The sequence below is a fragment of the Hippichthys cyanospilos genome, chromosome 14, assembly GCF_059441005.1.
Source record: "Hippichthys cyanospilos isolate Australia breed blue-spotted pipefish chromosome 14, RoL_Hcya_1.0, whole genome shotgun sequence".
NCBI lineage: Eukaryota > Metazoa > Chordata > Actinopteri > Syngnathiformes > Syngnathidae > Hippichthys > Hippichthys cyanospilos.
The window spans coordinates 151,560-168,082 of record NC_142382.1 but is presented as its reverse complement, the minus strand read 5'-3'; the positions used below and the strand labels follow the sequence as shown (position 1 = coordinate 168,082).

The window sequence follows — 16,523 nt, the reverse complement described above, 5'->3', positions numbered from 1 at the left end:
AGGTCTCGGCGGGGCCCGATGAGCGAGCTGGCCTTTCGCAGGATCGGCGACTACATGGACGTGTCGGCGGCGGACGTGGTGGGCAAGCGCTGCTACCAGCTGATCCACGCCGAGGACGTGGACGCCATCAGGCAAAGTCACCTGGACCGTGAGTACGGGCCGGCCCCCGAGCTCGGGAAAATCCTCTCCTCGCTCGCGGCCGTGACGACGCGCTCGCTCGCCCGCTCGCCCGCCCGCTCGCCCCCTCTCTCGCAGTGCTCAACAAAGGCCAGTGCGTGACCAAGTACTACCGCTGGATCCAGAGGAGCGCCGGCTACGTCTGGATCCAGTCCAGCGCCACCATCGCCGTCAACGCCAAGAACGCCGGCGACAAGAACATCATCTGGGTCAACTACGTGCTCAGGTGCGCCCGCCCCGGTCCCGTGGCTTTTCCGCGTATATACTATTATTTCATACGGTCGTCCGCCCCCCCGGGTCTTAGGGTTTCTCCGTGCCCGGACCCGTCGTGACATTTCAAGCGTTCCGCCGCTCGCTAAGAACACATTTCTTTGCACATTTTTTGACATTTAGAATCGCTTCGGCGATTCGGAAAAACGCTGTAAATCACACGCGTCGTCCCTTTGAATCGCACCTTTCCTTGTGTGCCTTCCGGGTCCGCGCGGACAGTGATCACGAGTACAAGGACACGCCCATGGACTTCGGCCAGATGCCCAGCGTCCCTCAGAAGAATCCGGATTCCGAGGAGTCCTCCGACTCGGACTGCCGGTCCGAAGCGAACCCGGGTACGTTCCGGAAGCGCCCGCGCCGCGCCGCGTCCCGCCCGCAAGTTTCCTGCCACGCCCCGTTTTGTCCGCCCGCCCAGACGAGGAGAAGGCGGCGGGCGAGCCCGACCCGCCCGGGCTCGGCGAGGACGCGCGGGCCGAGTCCCGGCGACGCCGCCGGGACCCGTCGCGGCGGGAGGAGCCCGACACGTCCGGCGACGCCGACGGCGACGACGGGCCGGACGCCTCCGAGCCCGAGGACGGCGTCCCGGGCGGCCTCCGCATCAAGGTGGAGCATTACGGCGAGGCGGACGGGCGCCCGGGGCCCTCGCCGTCGTCTTCGTCGGACGACGGGCGATACCGGGGGGGCGGCGGGGAGCTCCGGCGCCGCAAGCGGCGCAGAGCGCACAAGTGGGACCGGACGCCCAGCCGGAAGCCGCGCCTGACCTCGGCGCCGGCCGGCGGCGCCGTCCTGAAGATCAAGACGGAAATGTCGGAGCCCATCAACTTCGACAACGACAGCAGCATCTGGAACTTTCCGCCCAACCGGGAGATTTCCCGCAACGAGTCGCCGTACAGCATGACGGCCGAGCCGGACGGCGCCGGCCCGCCCGAGCGGGTCCCCGTACTCGACGCCGTCCTCACGCCGCCGCCCGCCGCCGAGGCCAGGAAGCTCCCTTACGACGGGAGCTCGGCCCCGTCGGCGCCCCCCTCCTCGGCGGCTCCCCTGTCGCCGCCCCTGTCGGCCTCGCCGCGGGACAAGCGGCGGGAGGCGCCCTCCTCGTCCTCGCCGCTGTGCCCGGGCGAGCCGGCCCGCCGCGGGGCCGCCGGCACGCCCCCTCGCGTCTACACCACCGGGACCATCCGCTACGCGCCGGCCGAGGCGACGCCGGCCGCGGCGCCGCCCGGCGCCTCGGCCGACGCCCCGGCTTTCGGCCCGGACCCCAAGACCCCCATGGAGATGCTGTACCAACACGTGCACCGTCTCAACGTGTCGGCCGCCTCCGCCACGGGGCCCTTCGCCGGCTCTCCGGGGGCCGGCGGAGGGCCGCAGATGCCCTCCGCCAACGTCTTCGCCGAGGGGATTTTCTCGGCGCTGCCCTTTCCCGTCTACGCCAACGGCGTCCAGGCCGAGAGGAAGGACGACTAGGGGGGCGCCGGCCCGGACCGGAGACCGGCCCGCTGCGCTTTCCGACCCCGCCGCGTCCCGGCCGGGGAACGACCGAAGAGGAAAGAAGCAAAGGGGGGACGGGAGGCCGCGCTTTGAAGAAACGGGGAGGCGGCGCGCCAAGGCCCGAGCGGAGGAAGGAGCCCCGCTTCCCGTCGTCGCCGGCCGGGCTCGGCGTTCCGAGCCGGCGACAAAAAAAAGTCAAACGGGCACACGCACACACAGGCGACTTGAGAATGTGGACCCGACTCCCCGTTTCATCATCCCGCCCCGCCGTCCGTCTTGGACATTTGGAGGACGACGCGCTCGCGGCGCTAGGGCGCCAAGGTTATCGGCTAGCATCCATGCTAATCGGTCGGCCGGCAGCGGCGCTAATTGGCTCGCGTTGATCTTTTCCGGCAAGCGCGTTCCGACCGAACGGCTAGCGGGACCGATCGGAGACCGGTTTCCCGTCGGAATCCGATCGGCCGAGCGAAATCCACCGGTTTGCCGCCACCGCCGGCAAAGCTTTATTATCCCAAGAAGCCGGCGGCCTACGTCATCGAGCGGCTTCCGCGCTAAACGGCGGACCGCCGCGCCGACGCTCGTTCGTCTTTGACGTCGGTCGGTTGGCGTCGAAGCTAACTAGCGTTTGGCCGGCCGCGACGCCGATCGGCTGCCATCTGCGCTAATAGGATAGCGTGGATGCTAGCGCGCCGGCGGGGCCAACGTGAAAAATGAATGTCTGGGGCCGGGGCCGCTTGCCGTTCCATCGCGCGCGCGTCTTTTCCGCTCGTCTTCTTCCGGAATCTCCCCCGCCAACTTCGGGGAAGACAATCCGCCCGCTTCCGTCGCATCGCCGGACAACTCGTTGCCAAAAAGAGGGAAAAAAACACAAAAAAAAGAACCCAAGAAAACAACGTGCACTGTGAATCGACATCGTTTGTATTTTTTGCTAAGAAGACGAAAAAAAATCCCGCAAAAATGTGCTCGGCGCGTAAAAGTGGTGTTTTTTCGTTATCCCCCCCCCACCCCCCCGCCGTGTTTTCAGTGTTGCTGACGGCCACGTCCCGTGGCCGTGCGTGTTGCTCCGTGACGTGTGTGCGCGCCGCCGTCGTTGTCGTCGTCGTGTCTTGTCTGTGCTCTCGTGTGAACCCCAAATAATGCAGGGAGGTTTCGGAGGTGGCCGCGCCGCAGGAAATCACAAGGACAAAAAACAAAAGCGTTTGTACTACTTTTGATTCCATTCTTCTTCTCCGCTTTGCTTTCGTGCCGTCGTCCTGTTGATGAAGCCGCCGGAGCAAAGCATTCTGGGACGCCGCCGCTCCTTCCCGCATCGGCGTCATCTTGGTTCAATGCCAGCCCTTTGCCAAGTTTCTACTCTCCTCTTTTACCGGGACAAGAAAAAAAAGGTTTCCGGCTCGGCGCCGCCGTTAGTAACGAGCGCTAGCGGAAACGCCGGTTAGTCGCGTCAAAGAGGAGGGAAGGAACGAACAGACGGCAAAAGACGCGCGCGGTCATTTGCCTGGCTTCCGGCCAGCGAACAGGGACGTTAAGTAGCTAGTAGCGGGTTAGCGTTGAGGCGAGCGCGGTTGACTTTTTCTTTTCACAAGCCCGGCGCGAGCGTGGTGATGTGAAGCAAGTGAAGGGGGGTTGGGGGTAGGGTAACCCTCGTGAAGGTTTCCTTCACCGGCCCGCGCCGCTGCCCTCGTGCCACCTCGCAGGTGGGCCCGCGCCGCCTTCCTCGGCCCAAGTGAAGGGGGGTTAGGGGTAGGGTAACCCTCGTGAAGGTTTCCTTCGCCGGCCAGGTTTCCTTCGCCGGTGGCGGCGCCCGGGCCGGGTCCCGACCCCGACCCCGTTAGTGGAGCTCGCCCACCGGCGTCCCCGACCCGACCCGAGCCGGGCGCCCGCCTCCGTCATTTTGCGGCGCTGGCGCCTAAAGGAAGGTCCCGCTTGACCGGGGCGGAAAATGCGTCTTCCCAGAATGCTCTGCGATTGGGCGCGTGCGTTGCGTGCGTCGGCGGGCCGGCTGACCGTTTCCAACTTTATGGAGAAGCGGCGCCGCTTCCGCCTTTTTCAACAGGTGTATTTTTCTAGCACTTTTGGAGCGGCTTTTGGCGCTCCCCCGTCTCGGACGCCGGCCCGCTCCGGCCGACGCAAAACGCGGCTCGCGATTTGCCACGCCGGGCAACAAATGAGCGCAACGCACGCGCAGGTAAAAAAACAAAGAAAAAAAACAGCAAAGCGCCCCTTTGTTGGCGCCGTTCCGTGTTTGTATGTGAAGATTTGAAAACGGCGGCTGTTGCTGCTGCTGTCCCCGTCACTTGCGTGTCAACAAAAACTGTGTCTGTGTTTTGAAAATTCTTCTTCTACAAATGGTTATGTTTTTTCTAAGAGACCACCAGAAGAAGACGGCAGGGGCTCTCTTCTCTTCCTATCAATGTTAACAAGTGTTAAAGGGTTTCAAAAAAGAAAAACGAAAGGAACTCGACTACGGTACATTTCTATTTCTTGCCTCGCCGAAGAGGGCGAACGTGAACGCAATGCTAACGGATGCTAACGTTGAGTGCCTGTTTTGCTTAGTCTTTTGTTGGTTTTGATTTTGGGTTCTGGATTTTTTGTGCTTCGACCATCGAAAATGCTGCAAAGTGAGCGCACGCCGACCTCATTTTTATAACGGCTCTTCTTTTCTACGTTTTCTCAGTTGGCGTCACGACGACATCTGGCAAAAGACATTTTCACAATAAAAAGCTTTCTCTCCACCTGGCCTCGGGCGTCTTCATGGCCGACTGTCGTGAGGCTTTTTTTTTTACAGTAGAAGTAGCAAGTCTTTTTGCACATAAACCACGTAATGTTGTTTTTTAGTCAAACAATCGTAAGGCCTTTCTAAATATAAAAAGATTTTGCTGACCATATATGGAGCGGTAGTAGTTTCTTTGCAACAAATATTTATTTTGCTAAAATACCGACAGTAGGATGCCGGCCCTCGAGGACTGGAGTTCGACACCTATGCAGTAAGGCTTTTTTTTTGCATGACCATGTAAAAAAATGACCATATACGTATTTTTTTCACAAAAGTAAACCGGTAAGGCCTTGTAAGGAAAGACCTGCCTTTTTTAAAACACGCATAGACAAAGCAATGCCGAGCTCTGAGATGCCTACGCACATATTGCGTGTGTGGCACGAGAAAGCGTTTTAATGCCGTCGACGAACTTTGATAAAATGGTGTCTTTTCCGAGCGCCTTGAACGTCTCGGCGCCGCCTGCTGATGACGTCACAGACAAGGGACGCGCTCCTAACGGCGGCGCTTGGTCAAGCTCCAACTTGGTTTTCCGGACGGACCCGCGCTCGGCGAGCCTTCTCGCTCGCCCGCTCGCTCGCCCGCTCGCTCGCCCGCTCGCTCGCCCGCTCGCTCGCCCGCTCGCTCGGCCTGCCTTTCGGGATGAAGTGGGCGCGCGGCCAACAAGTTCGCTCGGATTGCGAGGAGCTGCTCGCTCGCTTCCAAAAGACGGACTCGGTCCGCTTTGAGAGCTTCTCCAAAATCTGGAGGGAAATGAAGTTCGGCCACATCTTTCTGTAAGTTCCCGCTGGCGAGCTCGCCCCTTTTTTCGGCGGTTCCGAGCGAAAGCGCTGGGAGATTTTCTCTCCGCGGCTTTTCCATTTTAGCAAAGGCCTTAAAGAGTTCCTCGTGGTCCGCTGCCGTCGTTTACACCTGCAGTACAATGAGAAGAAAGGCCTCGTATTCTATCCCAAAGTGTGCTGCGCGTTGCGCGTGACAGGATGGACTGCGCGTTGCGCGTGACAGGATGGACGTGGATGGCAGCGCCAAACGGCCGCTGACTTTGCCGGGCCGAGTGACAAGATCCGTCGAGCGCGCATCAAAGAAGATTCAACTTAGCGCCGGCGTGGGCGAAAGACGGAGCCCCGAATGTCCATCCATATATAGCAATGTTTTGGGCGGGTGTCCTTTCAGAGGTACGGCGGGCCACGAGCAGCGAGAGTTCACCCGCCTGGCGTTGGACGCGGCCGCCGTCTACTTCCTGCCTCCGTTCAGCTTCCAGATCCGAGCCGGCGGACTCTACCTGCTCTACGGCCTGTACCACTGCCAGACGGCCCGGCCTCGCGTCCCGGTGGGTCGGCCGCTTACGCCCCGACGCTCGGAGCGGTACCAAGTTGGGTTGTTGTCACGAGAGGCCATTTGGGAAGAATAACGTTCAGATAAAATGCCAGACGCCAAAGTCAACGTCCGCAATTGCGTGCAGATCCGCGTGGCGCTGAAGGACTGGGAGGACGTCCTGATCTTCGAGAAGGACGCCGCGGGAGCTCGGCACTCGGACGCCGTCCTGGTCCTGCGCCGGCTGCGCCGGTGCAAGGCTTTCCACTTCAGCGCCATGCCCGCCTCGGTGAGCCGCCGCCGCCGCCGCCGCGTACGCTCGAGCGTTTCGAGGGAAACGGACGGATGCCTACTGGGCTCCGGTCAAAGGCGCGACGGCCGCCTTTCGGGACGGTGCCGATTTTGGGCAGAAAAATCCGGAGAAAGAGGAAGACCCGGGTGCATGGCGCGCGTCGCTCCCACCTTCAAGGGACAGCGTGTAAGATTTAGGCCCTTTTTCATTACGGGACACGCGGTTACCGTTGCCTGTAGCCGCAGCAAACACGGCCGCCTCCGGACGGGGCCCCGCCGGGCGTCTTCAGCAAAGGCGCTCGGCCGGCCCCGGACAAAGCGGCCCTCGGGGCCAAGGCTTTTTCCGAAAGAAGAGCGAGGGGGATCGGCTCTTCGCCGGCGTATCGGCCGCTGACCGCGGCGGGGCCATCTGCGCTTGCAGCTGACGTTCAGGCGGCCCGCGCGCGAGGCCCCCTCTCGGCTGCGCGGCCGCTTCGAGGCGCGGGCGAGCCGCCCCCAGGAGCTGCTCGGCCGAGACGCCATGGAGGTGAGCGGCGTCGGCGTCCCCGCCGTTTCTGCCGCCGACCTGACCCCCCCCCCCCCCCCCCCCCCCCCGCGCCCTCCCCCCAGGAGCTGTCCAACATCGACCGGCTGTACGGCGAGCTCAAGTCGGCGGCCCTGCCGCAGGCGCGGCGGGAGCGGCTGGGCCTGGAGCTGAGCCGCAAGAACCTGCCGGCGCGGCTGCGGGGCCAGGTGCTGGCTTTCCACAGCTGGCAGGAGAGGAGGACGCAGGTTTTGCGCCCGCTCGGCCCGCCTTTAGCGCCGGTCGGCCGGCCGCGCTGACGCCGGGCCCGCTTTGCGTCAGGACGCCGGCGACGAGGACGCCGGCGAGGGGACGTCGACGCCGACGGAGGTGCGGCTCGGGAGGCCCCGCCTTCTCGGATTCCGCCGCCCCCCCACACCGTCCTGGACCCGCTTGTCTTTGATGTGTCCAGAGTTCCCGAAGAGCTCGGCTGCTGTCCTCCATCAAGTCCAGGGCGTACGCCGAAGCCGCAGAGGTTCGCGCCGCCGTTAGGGCCCGACCCCCTTCGCCCCGGGCTTTGCCAAAGTTCCGAGTCCGCCGTCCGGGGAGGGGACCTTGGGATGCGTTGGCGGGAAAACAAACGGCACGCGAGCGGAGCGGAACGGGTCGGGCCCTAATCCCGGGCCGCGGTTTTTGCGGACGCGTCTAACGTTTGCGCTTGCGCGTGGAGGCGCGCAAGTCTCGGCGCCATCGGCGAGCGGAAGTGGACGGGGACGAGGACGGGCCCGCCGACGTCCGCCCCAGGATCGGCAAGGCGTCGCTCAAGGCCAGAACCGAGGAGAACGTTCGCATCCAAGGTAAGCGGCGCTTCCCCCGCTCGCCTCTTGCTCCGTGCCCACGTAACGCCCTAGCGTGGAAGGAAGCTGGCGTACGTAGCGCCCTCCCGCCGCGTCAAAACGCAAAGCTTCCGGCCGGCGTTCTTTTTCCACGCGGTCCTGCCGCGCGAAGGCCGGAGCCCCGCCTTTGGCCTCCGAAGGTTTCCAGGGAACCTTTGCCCACCCCTCCGGGCGTATTTCCTATCGGGACGCTCGCCGCGTCCCCCCGATCCCGCGTATCCTCTTTATAACGGCGCCAAGCTGAAGGCCCGCCCCGCCCCGTGGCGACGGGGCTCCCGGCCCGAGAGCGAAACGGGGCGGCGCCCGACCGGGCCTTTGTCGTCCCGCAGGCCGCATGAGCCAGGACGCCGCCGCGACCACTCGCATCCATCGTCTGACCGCCCTGGACGGCGGACGCCCCCGGGGCACGGGCGGCGGCGCCCGGCGAGGCTCGCCCTTTGCCCTTTCGGCCCAAAAGCCGGTCGCGTGACGACGGGGGAAGCCTTCTGGGCGTTTCTGCGACGGCGTCACCGGCGCTTATACGCTCGCTCGCTCGCGCCCCGGAATCAAGAAAAGAAAGGCGCGCTTGTCGCTGCGGCGCATTGTCAAGGCGCGTGCGATGCTCCCCGCCCGCCGCCGCCGCCGCCGATGGACTTGGGCGAATAAAAGACCAAACGCAACGCCTGCCTCGTGATGTCTTTTTCGACCACCCGTTGATCAAAACTACAAAGTAGGACTGCCGCTTGCGAGCGTCGCGCATTTCCCTCCGCCCCGTCGGGTTCCGAGGCCGGGCCAACTTTTCCCAAACTAAGCTGGGCGGTTGCGGCGCACGCGTCCCTCCGAGCCAAAGTATGAAGTCGACGCACACGAATTTCTTCTGCGCGCGCTCCCACGCTTGATTTGTCTGTGGTGCGCGTCCCCCCCCAGTCGTTCCAAAATGGAATGGTGCCATTTGAAAGGGAGCGGCTCGGACGCGGGGACCGGGCTCGGGGATTGAGCCCAAGACCCGCCGGCGGGGAGCGAACGCGTTCTTTACGCTTGAGCGCGGTGCGGCCCTCTCGACCACCAGGGGGCAGCAGAATTACAGTCACCGTTAAGGCCGTGCCAACGAGTGTCTAGTAGACGAGTCATCAGCGACTTTTTTCATCGATTAGCCGACGAATCACAACTTTTTTTTTTTTCATATTTCCATTGTCGGCCGCGATAACGCCGCGCGCCAACCGGCCCGTTAGCCTAGCGCTTCCCGTTTGGTCGGGGCGCCGGCCGGAAAACGCTCTCGGCATCCCGCCGTTCGCTTGTAGTTCTGTCGCCCCGCCCCTTCTGCCCCGCCCGCCCGCTCAAAGAGGAGAAAGACGCCAGGAGGGGGAGAGAGCGACAAACCGAAACAGGACGAAGCGGTCGGAACTCCGCGAGGAGCGGCGGAAGAAAAGAGAAAAAAAAAAGTTGTCCAAGATGAAGACAAGCCGCGGCGAAGACCTCAAGGCGGCGGACGCGCGACATCAAGGAGGGGGCGACACGAACGCGGCGCCAAACTCCTCGACGGCGCCGTCTCCGGATTTCCAAAGTAGGTGGAGCTTGACCATCACGCGCACATCGCAGCGGCGAGTCGGCGAACTTCCGACGAGCTGCAAAAAGCAGGCTTTGCGGATTTACCGCAAGGCGCTCAAGTCCGCCTAAAGCCGGCGCTAAAGTCCTTGTGAAATCCCGCCGGCTCGACTGGTTTTTCCCCCCGGGAAATTAGCATGGGCTTTGGGACCGCATTCCTTTTGGGACCGCAGGCGGAGCGGACGTCCGTGGCGACAATGTCCGCATCCTGCCCGGGATCGCGCGCGTCCGCCAAGAGCAGGAGGCCGCTTGGGCCCCGCTCGTTCAGGTTCGTTCAATTCTTTCGTCGCTTCTTTTCGAACGTTTTCCACCCGCGAATTCCTCCGCCGGTCGAAAACCGGACGGATTCGCATTCGTCGGTCGTCTCGGCGGGGGCGCCTTCGTCATCCCGGGCGCCGTTTCTTCATCCCGTCCTTTCTGACGGTTTTCCACCTTTCCCCGCGTGTTCTCAAAGGACAGTTGGAACGGAGCGCCGCCCGTATCCGAAAAGTTGCCGACAGCGAGCGCGATCGGGGAGAAAGCGGACGGCTCGGGCTCGGATCGTGCGCGTAGGGCGTCCGTCGGCGCGCTCTGATCAGTGTGTCGTCGCGTGTCCCCTCTTCCACCTGCGACCAGTCACGGCGGAGGCGGTGGGCTTCCTGTCGGCGGTGGGGGTGTTCATCGCCGCCCTGGCGCTCGTCTTTCTCTTCATCAACAAGATGCTGTGCTTCTCCAGAGTGGGCGGAGCCCCCTGTCCGGAGCAGCCCCGCCGGCGCTCCGGGAAGGAGCGCTCGCCGGGGCTTCGCCGGGGCCTCGGTGAGGACGCGTTCCGGCCCAAACTCGCGCGCGTCCCGAAAAACAAGACGGGTAGGATCCGTTCGCTTTGACCGAATCGTGCGGGATCGGAATGGGCCGCGTTCGGGTTCGAAAAAAAAGATCCAGAGGTGGAAAAGTTCAACTCGTGACGAAAAGCGAAAAGAAAAGCCAGGTTTGTCGGCATTTTGAAGATCCTGCGGAAAAACGGGCGCGGTCCCGAGTCAGTCGCTTGCTCAAAAAAGTCAACAGACCTTTAAAGCAAACACGGCGCCGGGACGGGACGCGCCGGTCCGGTCGCACCTCAAACAAGACGCCGGCAAACGAGAGCTGGCGCGCTTCCAAAGGATTCTCGTCTCCCGGGAAAGGCGCGCGGGCCCTCGACGGGCCCGCGCTCAAGGACCGCCCGACGCGAACGGGCAGGTCGCCGCTCGTCGGCACAGTATGGAAAAGAAAACACGTCGTTCTCATGACTGTGGCGCGCGTCCCCAGTCAAGAGCCGGAGCGCGGACGACGAGGGCGGCCGATCGTCTTCGGACAGCGACAACCAGGTGATGAAGCAGTTTGAGATCTCCGTGTCGCGAGCGCAGAGTTTGCGTTCGGAGCGGCCGGCGCCGCGCGCCGCCGGGCGCCGCATCAAGATGGCCGGCGCCGAGCCGTCCGACGGCGAGGGTGCGTGCGCAGCCTGTCAGATCGGCGAGCGGAAAACGGCCGCGTCGGCAAAATCCGTACTCATCTTTGCAGAGGATTTCCCGGGGGCCGTCGGCGAGGCCGCCGCCCGGGGCCGCCGTCCGGACGAGCCGCCGGGGGGACCCCCGCCGCCGCGCGGCTCGGCGGCCGAGGAGAGCCCCGCCCCGTCCGCCCCCGACCCGCCGACGACCGAGGGCGACGCGGGGCGCCGGCAGACGGCCGACGACTGCGCCGCCGGACCGCCTCAGGTACGCGTCTCGGGAAGAAACAACAGAGGGGGGGGGAAAATCCGAGGGTTAGGGTTAGGGTCGCGCGGCGAGCCGTCGGGAGGCCCCGGGCTTTCCCAAGTTTTTGCGGCTCCCCCAGGAGCCCGGGCCCCGCCCGGTGCCGACCGTCCCCAAGTGCTGCGAGCTGCTGGTCTCCCTGGAGTACCGAGCGGCCGGCGAGAAGCTGCTGGTGACGGTGGTGTCGGCGCGGGACCTTCCCGACCGGCGGCGGAGCGGGGCGGACGCCTGGCAGGTGCGCGTGGTCCTCCTGCCGGCCAAGAAGCAGAGACACAAGACCCCGCCGGGGCGGCCGGGCCCGGCCGGGCCGGCGGCGGCGCTGGGCTTCGGCCAGACCTTCGCCCTGACCCGCGTGGAGGCCTCCCGGCTGCCGGCGGCGGCGCTGCGCTTCCGCATGTACGCCCTGGAGGGCCGGTTGTCCCGCCGGCGGATGATGGGCGAGCGGGTTCTGCCCCTGGCCGGCGTGGACCGGGCCGGAGGACCCGTCGACGTCCGCCTGACCCTGGCGCCCCGAGGAGACCTCAAGGTAGGCGGCGGCGCGGGCGCCCGCGCGACGGCTTTCTGACCCCGGCGCTCGGCAGGGCGCCGACTCGGAGGCCGGCCCGGCCGGCGCCGCCCCGGAGCTCCTGATGGGCCTGTCCTACAGCGCCGCCACCGGGAGGATGTCGGTGGAGATCGTCAAGGGGAGCGGCTTGGGCAACGCGGCTGGCGGCAGGCCTCCGGGTACTTCGTCGTCCCGGTCATCTTAATGGCCGCGACTCCCCGGCGGCCTTCCGGCAGGCGTCCCGCGGGGCGTTCCGGCCCCTTCCCCGCGCCGGCGCTTTCCGCGTCCCCGGGCTTCCCGCGTCCCCGGGCTTCTCGGCCGCGCTCTCCGGCGAGCTGGGCGGGCGCTCGGAGGGTCGGCGCGCGGCGTTAGGGTCCCACGGGCCTTGTTTCAGTTGCCTTTCTCTCCCGCCCGCGGCGCAGACACGTTCGCCCGGCTGACCCTGCTCAACTCGGTGGGCCGGGAGATGTCCCGCTGCAAGACGTCGCTGCGGCGCGCTCAGCCCAACCCGGTGTACAGGGAGACCTTCGTCTTCCAGGTGGCGCTCTTCCAGCTGTCGGACGTGACGCTGCTGGCGTCCGTGTACGGCCGCCGCGGCCTCAAGCGCAAGGAGATGATCGGCTGGGCCGCCCTGGGCCACAACAGCAGCGGCGACGAGGAGCGCCTCCACTGGCGGGACATGAGGGACGCGCGCGGGAGCCAGGTGTGCCGCTGGCACGTCCTCCTGGACGCCTGAACCGAGAGACCGGAGACCGCTGGGCTCATTGTCGTCCGGATGAAAAGCTTCTTTCCCCAGCGGTCCCCGCGGCGCGCGAAGTCCGCTGCAAATGCAAATGCCCTGGCGCATGTCCGATCCCGTCGAGATTCCCTCCGGCGTGTTCAAGAATAAACGAAGTCGCGCGCGTGCGTCATTTTCAAAGATGGCTGTTGACTTTAGTTTTCGATTCGAGATTCGAGTCAAATGAAGCCAGGAGCGGAACTAGCCGAGCGAGACGGGCGAACCGGCGAGGCTTTGAAAGCCTCATTTACGTCTCCGATAGGGTTGCGTGCAACCTGGACATACGTGAAGGAAAGAGAAGCAAAGAAGCAAAGACCCTCGGAAAAGTGATGTATTTCGGCGAAACGTTCTGTCGTTCACTATTTTCTTGTATTTTCTGTTTGCACTTTGTCAAGAAAGACCTCTATTTCAAACTCGCCAATTGAGAACCAATAACAAGCCGTGCGCTTGACAGGCGTAAACGGTAACGTCGGAATACAAGATCCAATCGAATGCTTTTGGGGAATAGCTGCTATGACTTCATCTGACCAGGAGATGTCGCCAGCCATTTTTTTTTTCTTTTGTGTAAAGGCTTCGACGCTTTTGCGTGCAGTAGATTTTGCACGTCACTCACAAGACCGCTCACTAACAAACTAAGCAAGTAAAATGACCGAACTTGACTTGACACCAATAATGAATCAATAAGAACAAAAATAGGATTCTTGTGGCGGAACCAATGCGCGTTTGCCTTTCCGCACTTCCGGTTACAGTGGCGCCTTCCGGTCCACTACCGTATCGCCGTTTCCGCTTTGAACCGATCGTTTATTTTGTTCGCGTCCGCCTTTCTTTCTTCGTCGAACTTGCTTCCTCTGGCGAGTGCGCGATAAGACGCAAGACGCCCAGGTAGGACGACTTGCTGAGCTCCGTTTGGACTTTGGACACGTGGCCACTGTCCCTCGTTTGACGCCGTTCGCGTCAACGCTCTTATGTTTTCCTTCTTTATCATTCATTTATGCCCCCCCCCCCTCCCCGCGTGAAAAGGAAATGAAGAAATACGTTTTCTCATCAGCTAATATTTTGCCCTTTGCCCTGAATGTTTTGCCTGTGATTTTGTTTTATTCGCTTGCATTTTGTTCGGTTCCTTAATATTGGATTGTTGTTTTTATATCCAATCGAGGCTCCAGACTGCACCAAAATGGTGGCAACTTGTCCCATAAACTTTGAAATAACAAGGAATTATAATGACATTGAGACTCTCATTTGTGACTCATTTGTGTACTTTTTTTTTTCCAACGTTTGAACAAATGTACAGATTTGGTCTCGTTAATTGGACGCTCCGCCCGGCCTGTTTCAGGAGCCGCCCCGCCAGCATGGAGGCCGAGAATCCGGCGCCGGAGGAGGAGCCCGCCTACGTCCTTGACGTTGCGCTGCACGCGCCCGGCGGCGCCCTGGCCTCGTCCTCGTCCGACCTGACGCTGCGACTGCACGACCCGGCCACGCTGCGCACGCTCAGAGAGTTGGGCGGCCACGCCGCTCGCGCGCGCGGCCTGGTTTTCTCCCACGCGCGACCCGACCTCCTCTACTCGGCGTCGGAGGACGGGGCGGTCCGGGCCTGGGACGTCCGGCGCCCCGGCGCCGCCGCCGCCCAGGTGTTCCGCTGCCGGCCCTCTCGCGTCTTGTGCAGCTTTGACCTGAGCTGCGGCGACGTGCTGCTCTGCGCCGGCACGCCGGTCAGTATGCGCGGCGTCCCGGGAATTACCGGCCGGAATCGGATGCGCGACTCGCTCGTCCGGTCAAATGGCGCGGGTGAACGAGAACCGGAAAGGGGGCGGCAACGCGCCGACGATCGTCGGCCCGGGTCGGCGACCGCCACGCCGTCTTCCGCCGGCGGCGGGTGGCACTAAGAGGCCGTCCCCTTTTCCGCCTTCTCCCTCGACGGACACGCCCGACTTCAGTCGGCGGCCTGGCGCAAACGGATCCGCGCTTCGCCACCGTTTGAATAAGGCCCGTCCGTCGGGGGCAAAGGCGGAAAACGGCTCCGGAGGACCCCGTCTCGGCCGCCCCTCAACCAGCGCAAAGCGCCCGAGCGCGCCGGATGGGCGTGGCCTTGACCCGTTTGGTTTTGTCCCCCTCCCCCCCGGCCATGGTGCGGCCCAGCTGGACGAGGAAGACAGCCTGCTGGTGTTCTGGGACAGCAGGAAGGCCAGCGCGGCGCCGCTGGGCGTCTACTCTGAGTCGCACAGCGACGACGTCACGCAGGTGCGCTTCCACCCCGGCGACAAGGACCGGCTGGCGTCGGGCTCCACCGACTGCCTGGTCAACGTCTTCGACCTGCGGCGCGCCTCCGAGGAGGAGGCGCTGCTGTGCACCTGCAACGGCGACTCGCCCGTGGCCTCCCTGTGCTGGGCGGGGCCCCACGCCGGCCGCCTTCTCTGCCTGAGCCACGACGAGGGCCTGCGCCTGTGGGACCTGCGGCGGCTGGGGACGGAGCGGCCGCTCTCCGTCTTCGGCTGCCCGGACGCCCGGCGCCTGAGGCTGACGCCCGGCGGCCGGGGCCCGGGCTTCTTGGTGGGCGGGGCTTGGCTGGAGGGAGCCGGCCGGCTGCTGCTGCTGGGCGGGGACGCGGACGGCCGGGTCCAGCTGATGGAGTGCGACGGCGACGGCCCGCGTCTCCTCGCCGACCTGGCCGGCGGCCACGCCGCCCCCGTCAGGTGCCTCGCCTGGGACGAGGCCCGGGGGGCGCTGCTCACCGGCGGGGAGGACGGACGGCTGTCGCTGTGGAAACCCGAGGGGCGGAAGGGCGACGGTCCTCGGGCCGCCCTCAAACGCAAATGGGCGCTGCGCCAAACGGCGCACGTCGGCAAATAGGCCGACCCCAAAGCTTCGCCGTGCTTTGGATCTCATCCGGACTCGCCCGCGCTTCTAAACCCGTGTTGGAGCCGCGGAAAACATCGGCCGTGTTCGCGGGGCGGATGGCGCTCGCCCGCGCGGCGGCGGATAGCGGGCCCCGCCACTTGCCTTCCGCCCGACGGACTTTTCTCGTCACGAGATAGCCGGGCCTTTCCCGTCCCGTTTCGTCGGCGCCGAAGATTCGGCCGTACGCCAAGGCAAGCGCGGCGGGGGTCTGCGCCTACCCCGCCTCGTGCTCAATTCTTCACTTGTAACCGGAAGGAGCCGGCGCGGTATCCATGGATGCCGTCTTCACGCTTAGATAGGGCTTCGTAAAAGTCTGTACTTCCGCCGCTCCAAGTCTGTTCGTCCGCCGCTCGAGTTGGCCTCATCGAAATAAAGAATGCGAACCTGAAGAGTGGCAGAGTGATTCGAGTACCCGCGGCGCTGAAAATTGGGGAATCGTCTCTGTATGTGGGAATATATGGTTTAAACGTGCACCAAACGTGTTTTGCCTTGCTTGTAAAGCAAGCATCTCAAAGCTGTTCGGAGACGCGGCGAGTCGTTCTCGGGGTCCAAAATGATGGCTTGCTGGAGTTCGCCGGGGGCGATTCTACGAAATGGCGAGGTAACGGCCCAGGAAACGGCAGCCGGAAAAGCCGTCTCGAGCGTTTATCCTCACGAGGCGGCTGGGCTAACGAAGGAGCCCGATGTGACGTTTTACAGACACCGGAATGTAAAGCGGCGCCGAGTGACGGCGGCGCTCACCGACGGCCGCTCCTCCTATCAAATCAGGGAACGCAGTGTTCACAACAATAGTTCGGCGATGATGAATGCCCTCAATTATGACGCGTGCCTCGCTTTCATGCGGCGAAAGCTAACTTTTTAACCGGCTAGCATCCCCGTGGCCGCCGACGGGTTTATCCTCATTCCGAAGCGACAAAACAAACGCCGAGCCGCTCAAAGCGGGAGTCTCTCCTCCTTCCCCGCTCAAAGCGGGAGTCTGTCCTTCTTCCCCGCTCGCGTCAAGCCGCCTTTCCGTCTTTCCCTGTCCGCTGCCGGCTCAGACGTCGGAGCGGCCGACGACGTCATAAACCGGCCCCGCCTTCCGCCCTGACGGACGTGCGTCGTCGTCCAATCGCGACCGTCGCCTTCGCCCGCCCGCCGCCGGCCGAACCGATGACGCCACGAACCGGCCCCGCCCTTCCCACTGACTGACGCGCTCCCCGTCCAACCGCAATTGCGGTCGTCGCCCGGCGCGACCAATGAGCG

At 63.9% G+C, this 16,523-nt stretch overlaps 4 protein-coding genes across 9 annotated transcripts in view; all 4 read left to right on the top strand.

Moving 5' to 3' along the window:
* The window catches only part of npas3 (neuronal PAS domain protein 3), a 33,832-nt gene extending 29,162 nt beyond the window's left edge, over positions 1-4,670 (top strand). For both annotated transcript variants that reach the window (XM_088432865.1, XM_088432867.1), the window contains exons 9-12: positions 42-148; positions 256-403; positions 667-782; positions 863-4,670. In XM_088432865.1, the coding sequence (XP_088288991.1) occupies positions 42-148; positions 256-403; positions 667-782; positions 863-1,911 (1,420 nt within the window). In that variant the 3' untranslated portion in view covers positions 1,912-4,670. The remainder of the gene's footprint in view (positions 1-41; positions 149-255; positions 404-666; positions 783-862) is intronic.
* A 501-nt stretch (positions 4,671-5,171) lies between these two features.
* On the top strand, positions 5,172-8,370 carry snapc1b (small nuclear RNA activating complex, polypeptide 1b). 2 transcript variants are annotated; one of them, XM_088432882.1, is made up of 9 exons: positions 5,173-5,484; positions 5,882-6,038; positions 6,171-6,311; positions 6,735-6,839; positions 6,923-7,084; positions 7,158-7,205; positions 7,288-7,350; positions 7,546-7,672; positions 8,041-8,370. In XM_088432882.1, the coding sequence occupies exons 1-9, from the start codon at positions 5,177-5,179 to the stop codon at positions 8,178-8,180; spliced, it is 1,251 nt and encodes a 416-aa protein (XP_088289008.1). In that variant the 5' UTR covers positions 5,173-5,176; the 3' UTR covers positions 8,181-8,370. The 2 variants fall into 2 exon arrangements, with proteins under 2 accessions (XP_088289007.1, XP_088289008.1); XM_088432881.1 differs by having other exon boundaries at positions 5,172-5,484; positions 7,546-8,370.
* A 101-nt stretch (positions 8,371-8,471) lies between these two features.
* On the top strand, positions 8,472-13,109 carry syt16 (synaptotagmin XVI). Of its 4 annotated transcripts, none has more exons than XM_088432869.1 (7): positions 8,472-9,254; positions 9,911-10,090; positions 10,580-10,759; positions 10,832-11,025; positions 11,144-11,587; positions 11,643-11,784; positions 12,028-13,109. In XM_088432869.1, exons 1-7 carry the CDS (start codon positions 9,143-9,145, stop codon positions 12,339-12,341), a joined length of 1,566 nt encoding a protein of 521 aa, XP_088288995.1. In that variant the 5' UTR covers positions 8,472-9,142; the 3' UTR covers positions 12,342-13,109. The 4 variants fall into 4 exon arrangements, with proteins under 4 accessions (XP_088288995.1, XP_088288996.1, XP_088288994.1 ...); XM_088432868.1 differs by having other exon boundaries at positions 9,127-9,563; positions 9,750-10,090; XM_088432870.1 differs by lacking the exon at positions 9,911-10,090.
* Positions 13,110-13,111: 2 nt separating this feature from the next.
* On the top strand, positions 13,112-15,667 carry wdr89 (WD repeat domain 89). The gene is made up of 3 exons (XM_088432883.1): positions 13,112-13,265; positions 13,717-14,092; positions 14,520-15,667. Exons 2-3 carry the CDS (start codon positions 13,733-13,735, stop codon positions 15,228-15,230), a joined length of 1,071 nt encoding a protein of 356 aa, XP_088289009.1. The 5' UTR covers positions 13,112-13,265; positions 13,717-13,732; the 3' UTR covers positions 15,231-15,667.
* Positions 15,668-16,523: the final 856 nt, after the last annotated feature.

Excerpts from the sequence above, each read along its gene's own strand:
- wdr89 (XM_088432883.1), top strand. The coding sequence starts at position 13,733 with ATGGAGGCCGAGAATCCGGCGCCGGAGGAGGAGCCCGCCTACGTCCTT. Across the intron at positions 14,093-14,519 it reads TGCTCTGCGCCGGCACGCCG|CTGGACGAGGAAGACAGCCT; the intron begins GTCAGTATGCGC and ends GGTGCGGCCCAG.
- snapc1b (XM_088432881.1), top strand. The coding sequence starts at position 5,177 with ATGACGTCACAGACAAGGGACGCGCTCCTAACGGCGGCGCTTGGTCAA. Across the intron at positions 6,039-6,170 it reads CGGCCCGGCCTCGCGTCCCG|ATCCGCGTGGCGCTGAAGGA; the intron begins GTGGGTCGGCCG and ends AATTGCGTGCAG. Across the intron at positions 6,312-6,734 it reads TCAGCGCCATGCCCGCCTCG|CTGACGTTCAGGCGGCCCGC; the intron begins GTGAGCCGCCGC and ends CTGCGCTTGCAG.
- syt16 (XM_088432868.1), top strand. The coding sequence starts at position 9,433 with ATGGGCTTTGGGACCGCATTCCTTTTGGGACCGCAGGCGGAGCGGACG. Across the intron at positions 10,760-10,831 it reads CGAGCCGTCCGACGGCGAGG|AGGATTTCCCGGGGGCCGTC; the intron begins GTGCGTGCGCAG and ends TCATCTTTGCAG. Across the intron at positions 11,026-11,143 it reads GCGCCGCCGGACCGCCTCAG|GAGCCCGGGCCCCGCCCGGT; the intron begins GTACGCGTCTCG and ends CGGCTCCCCCAG.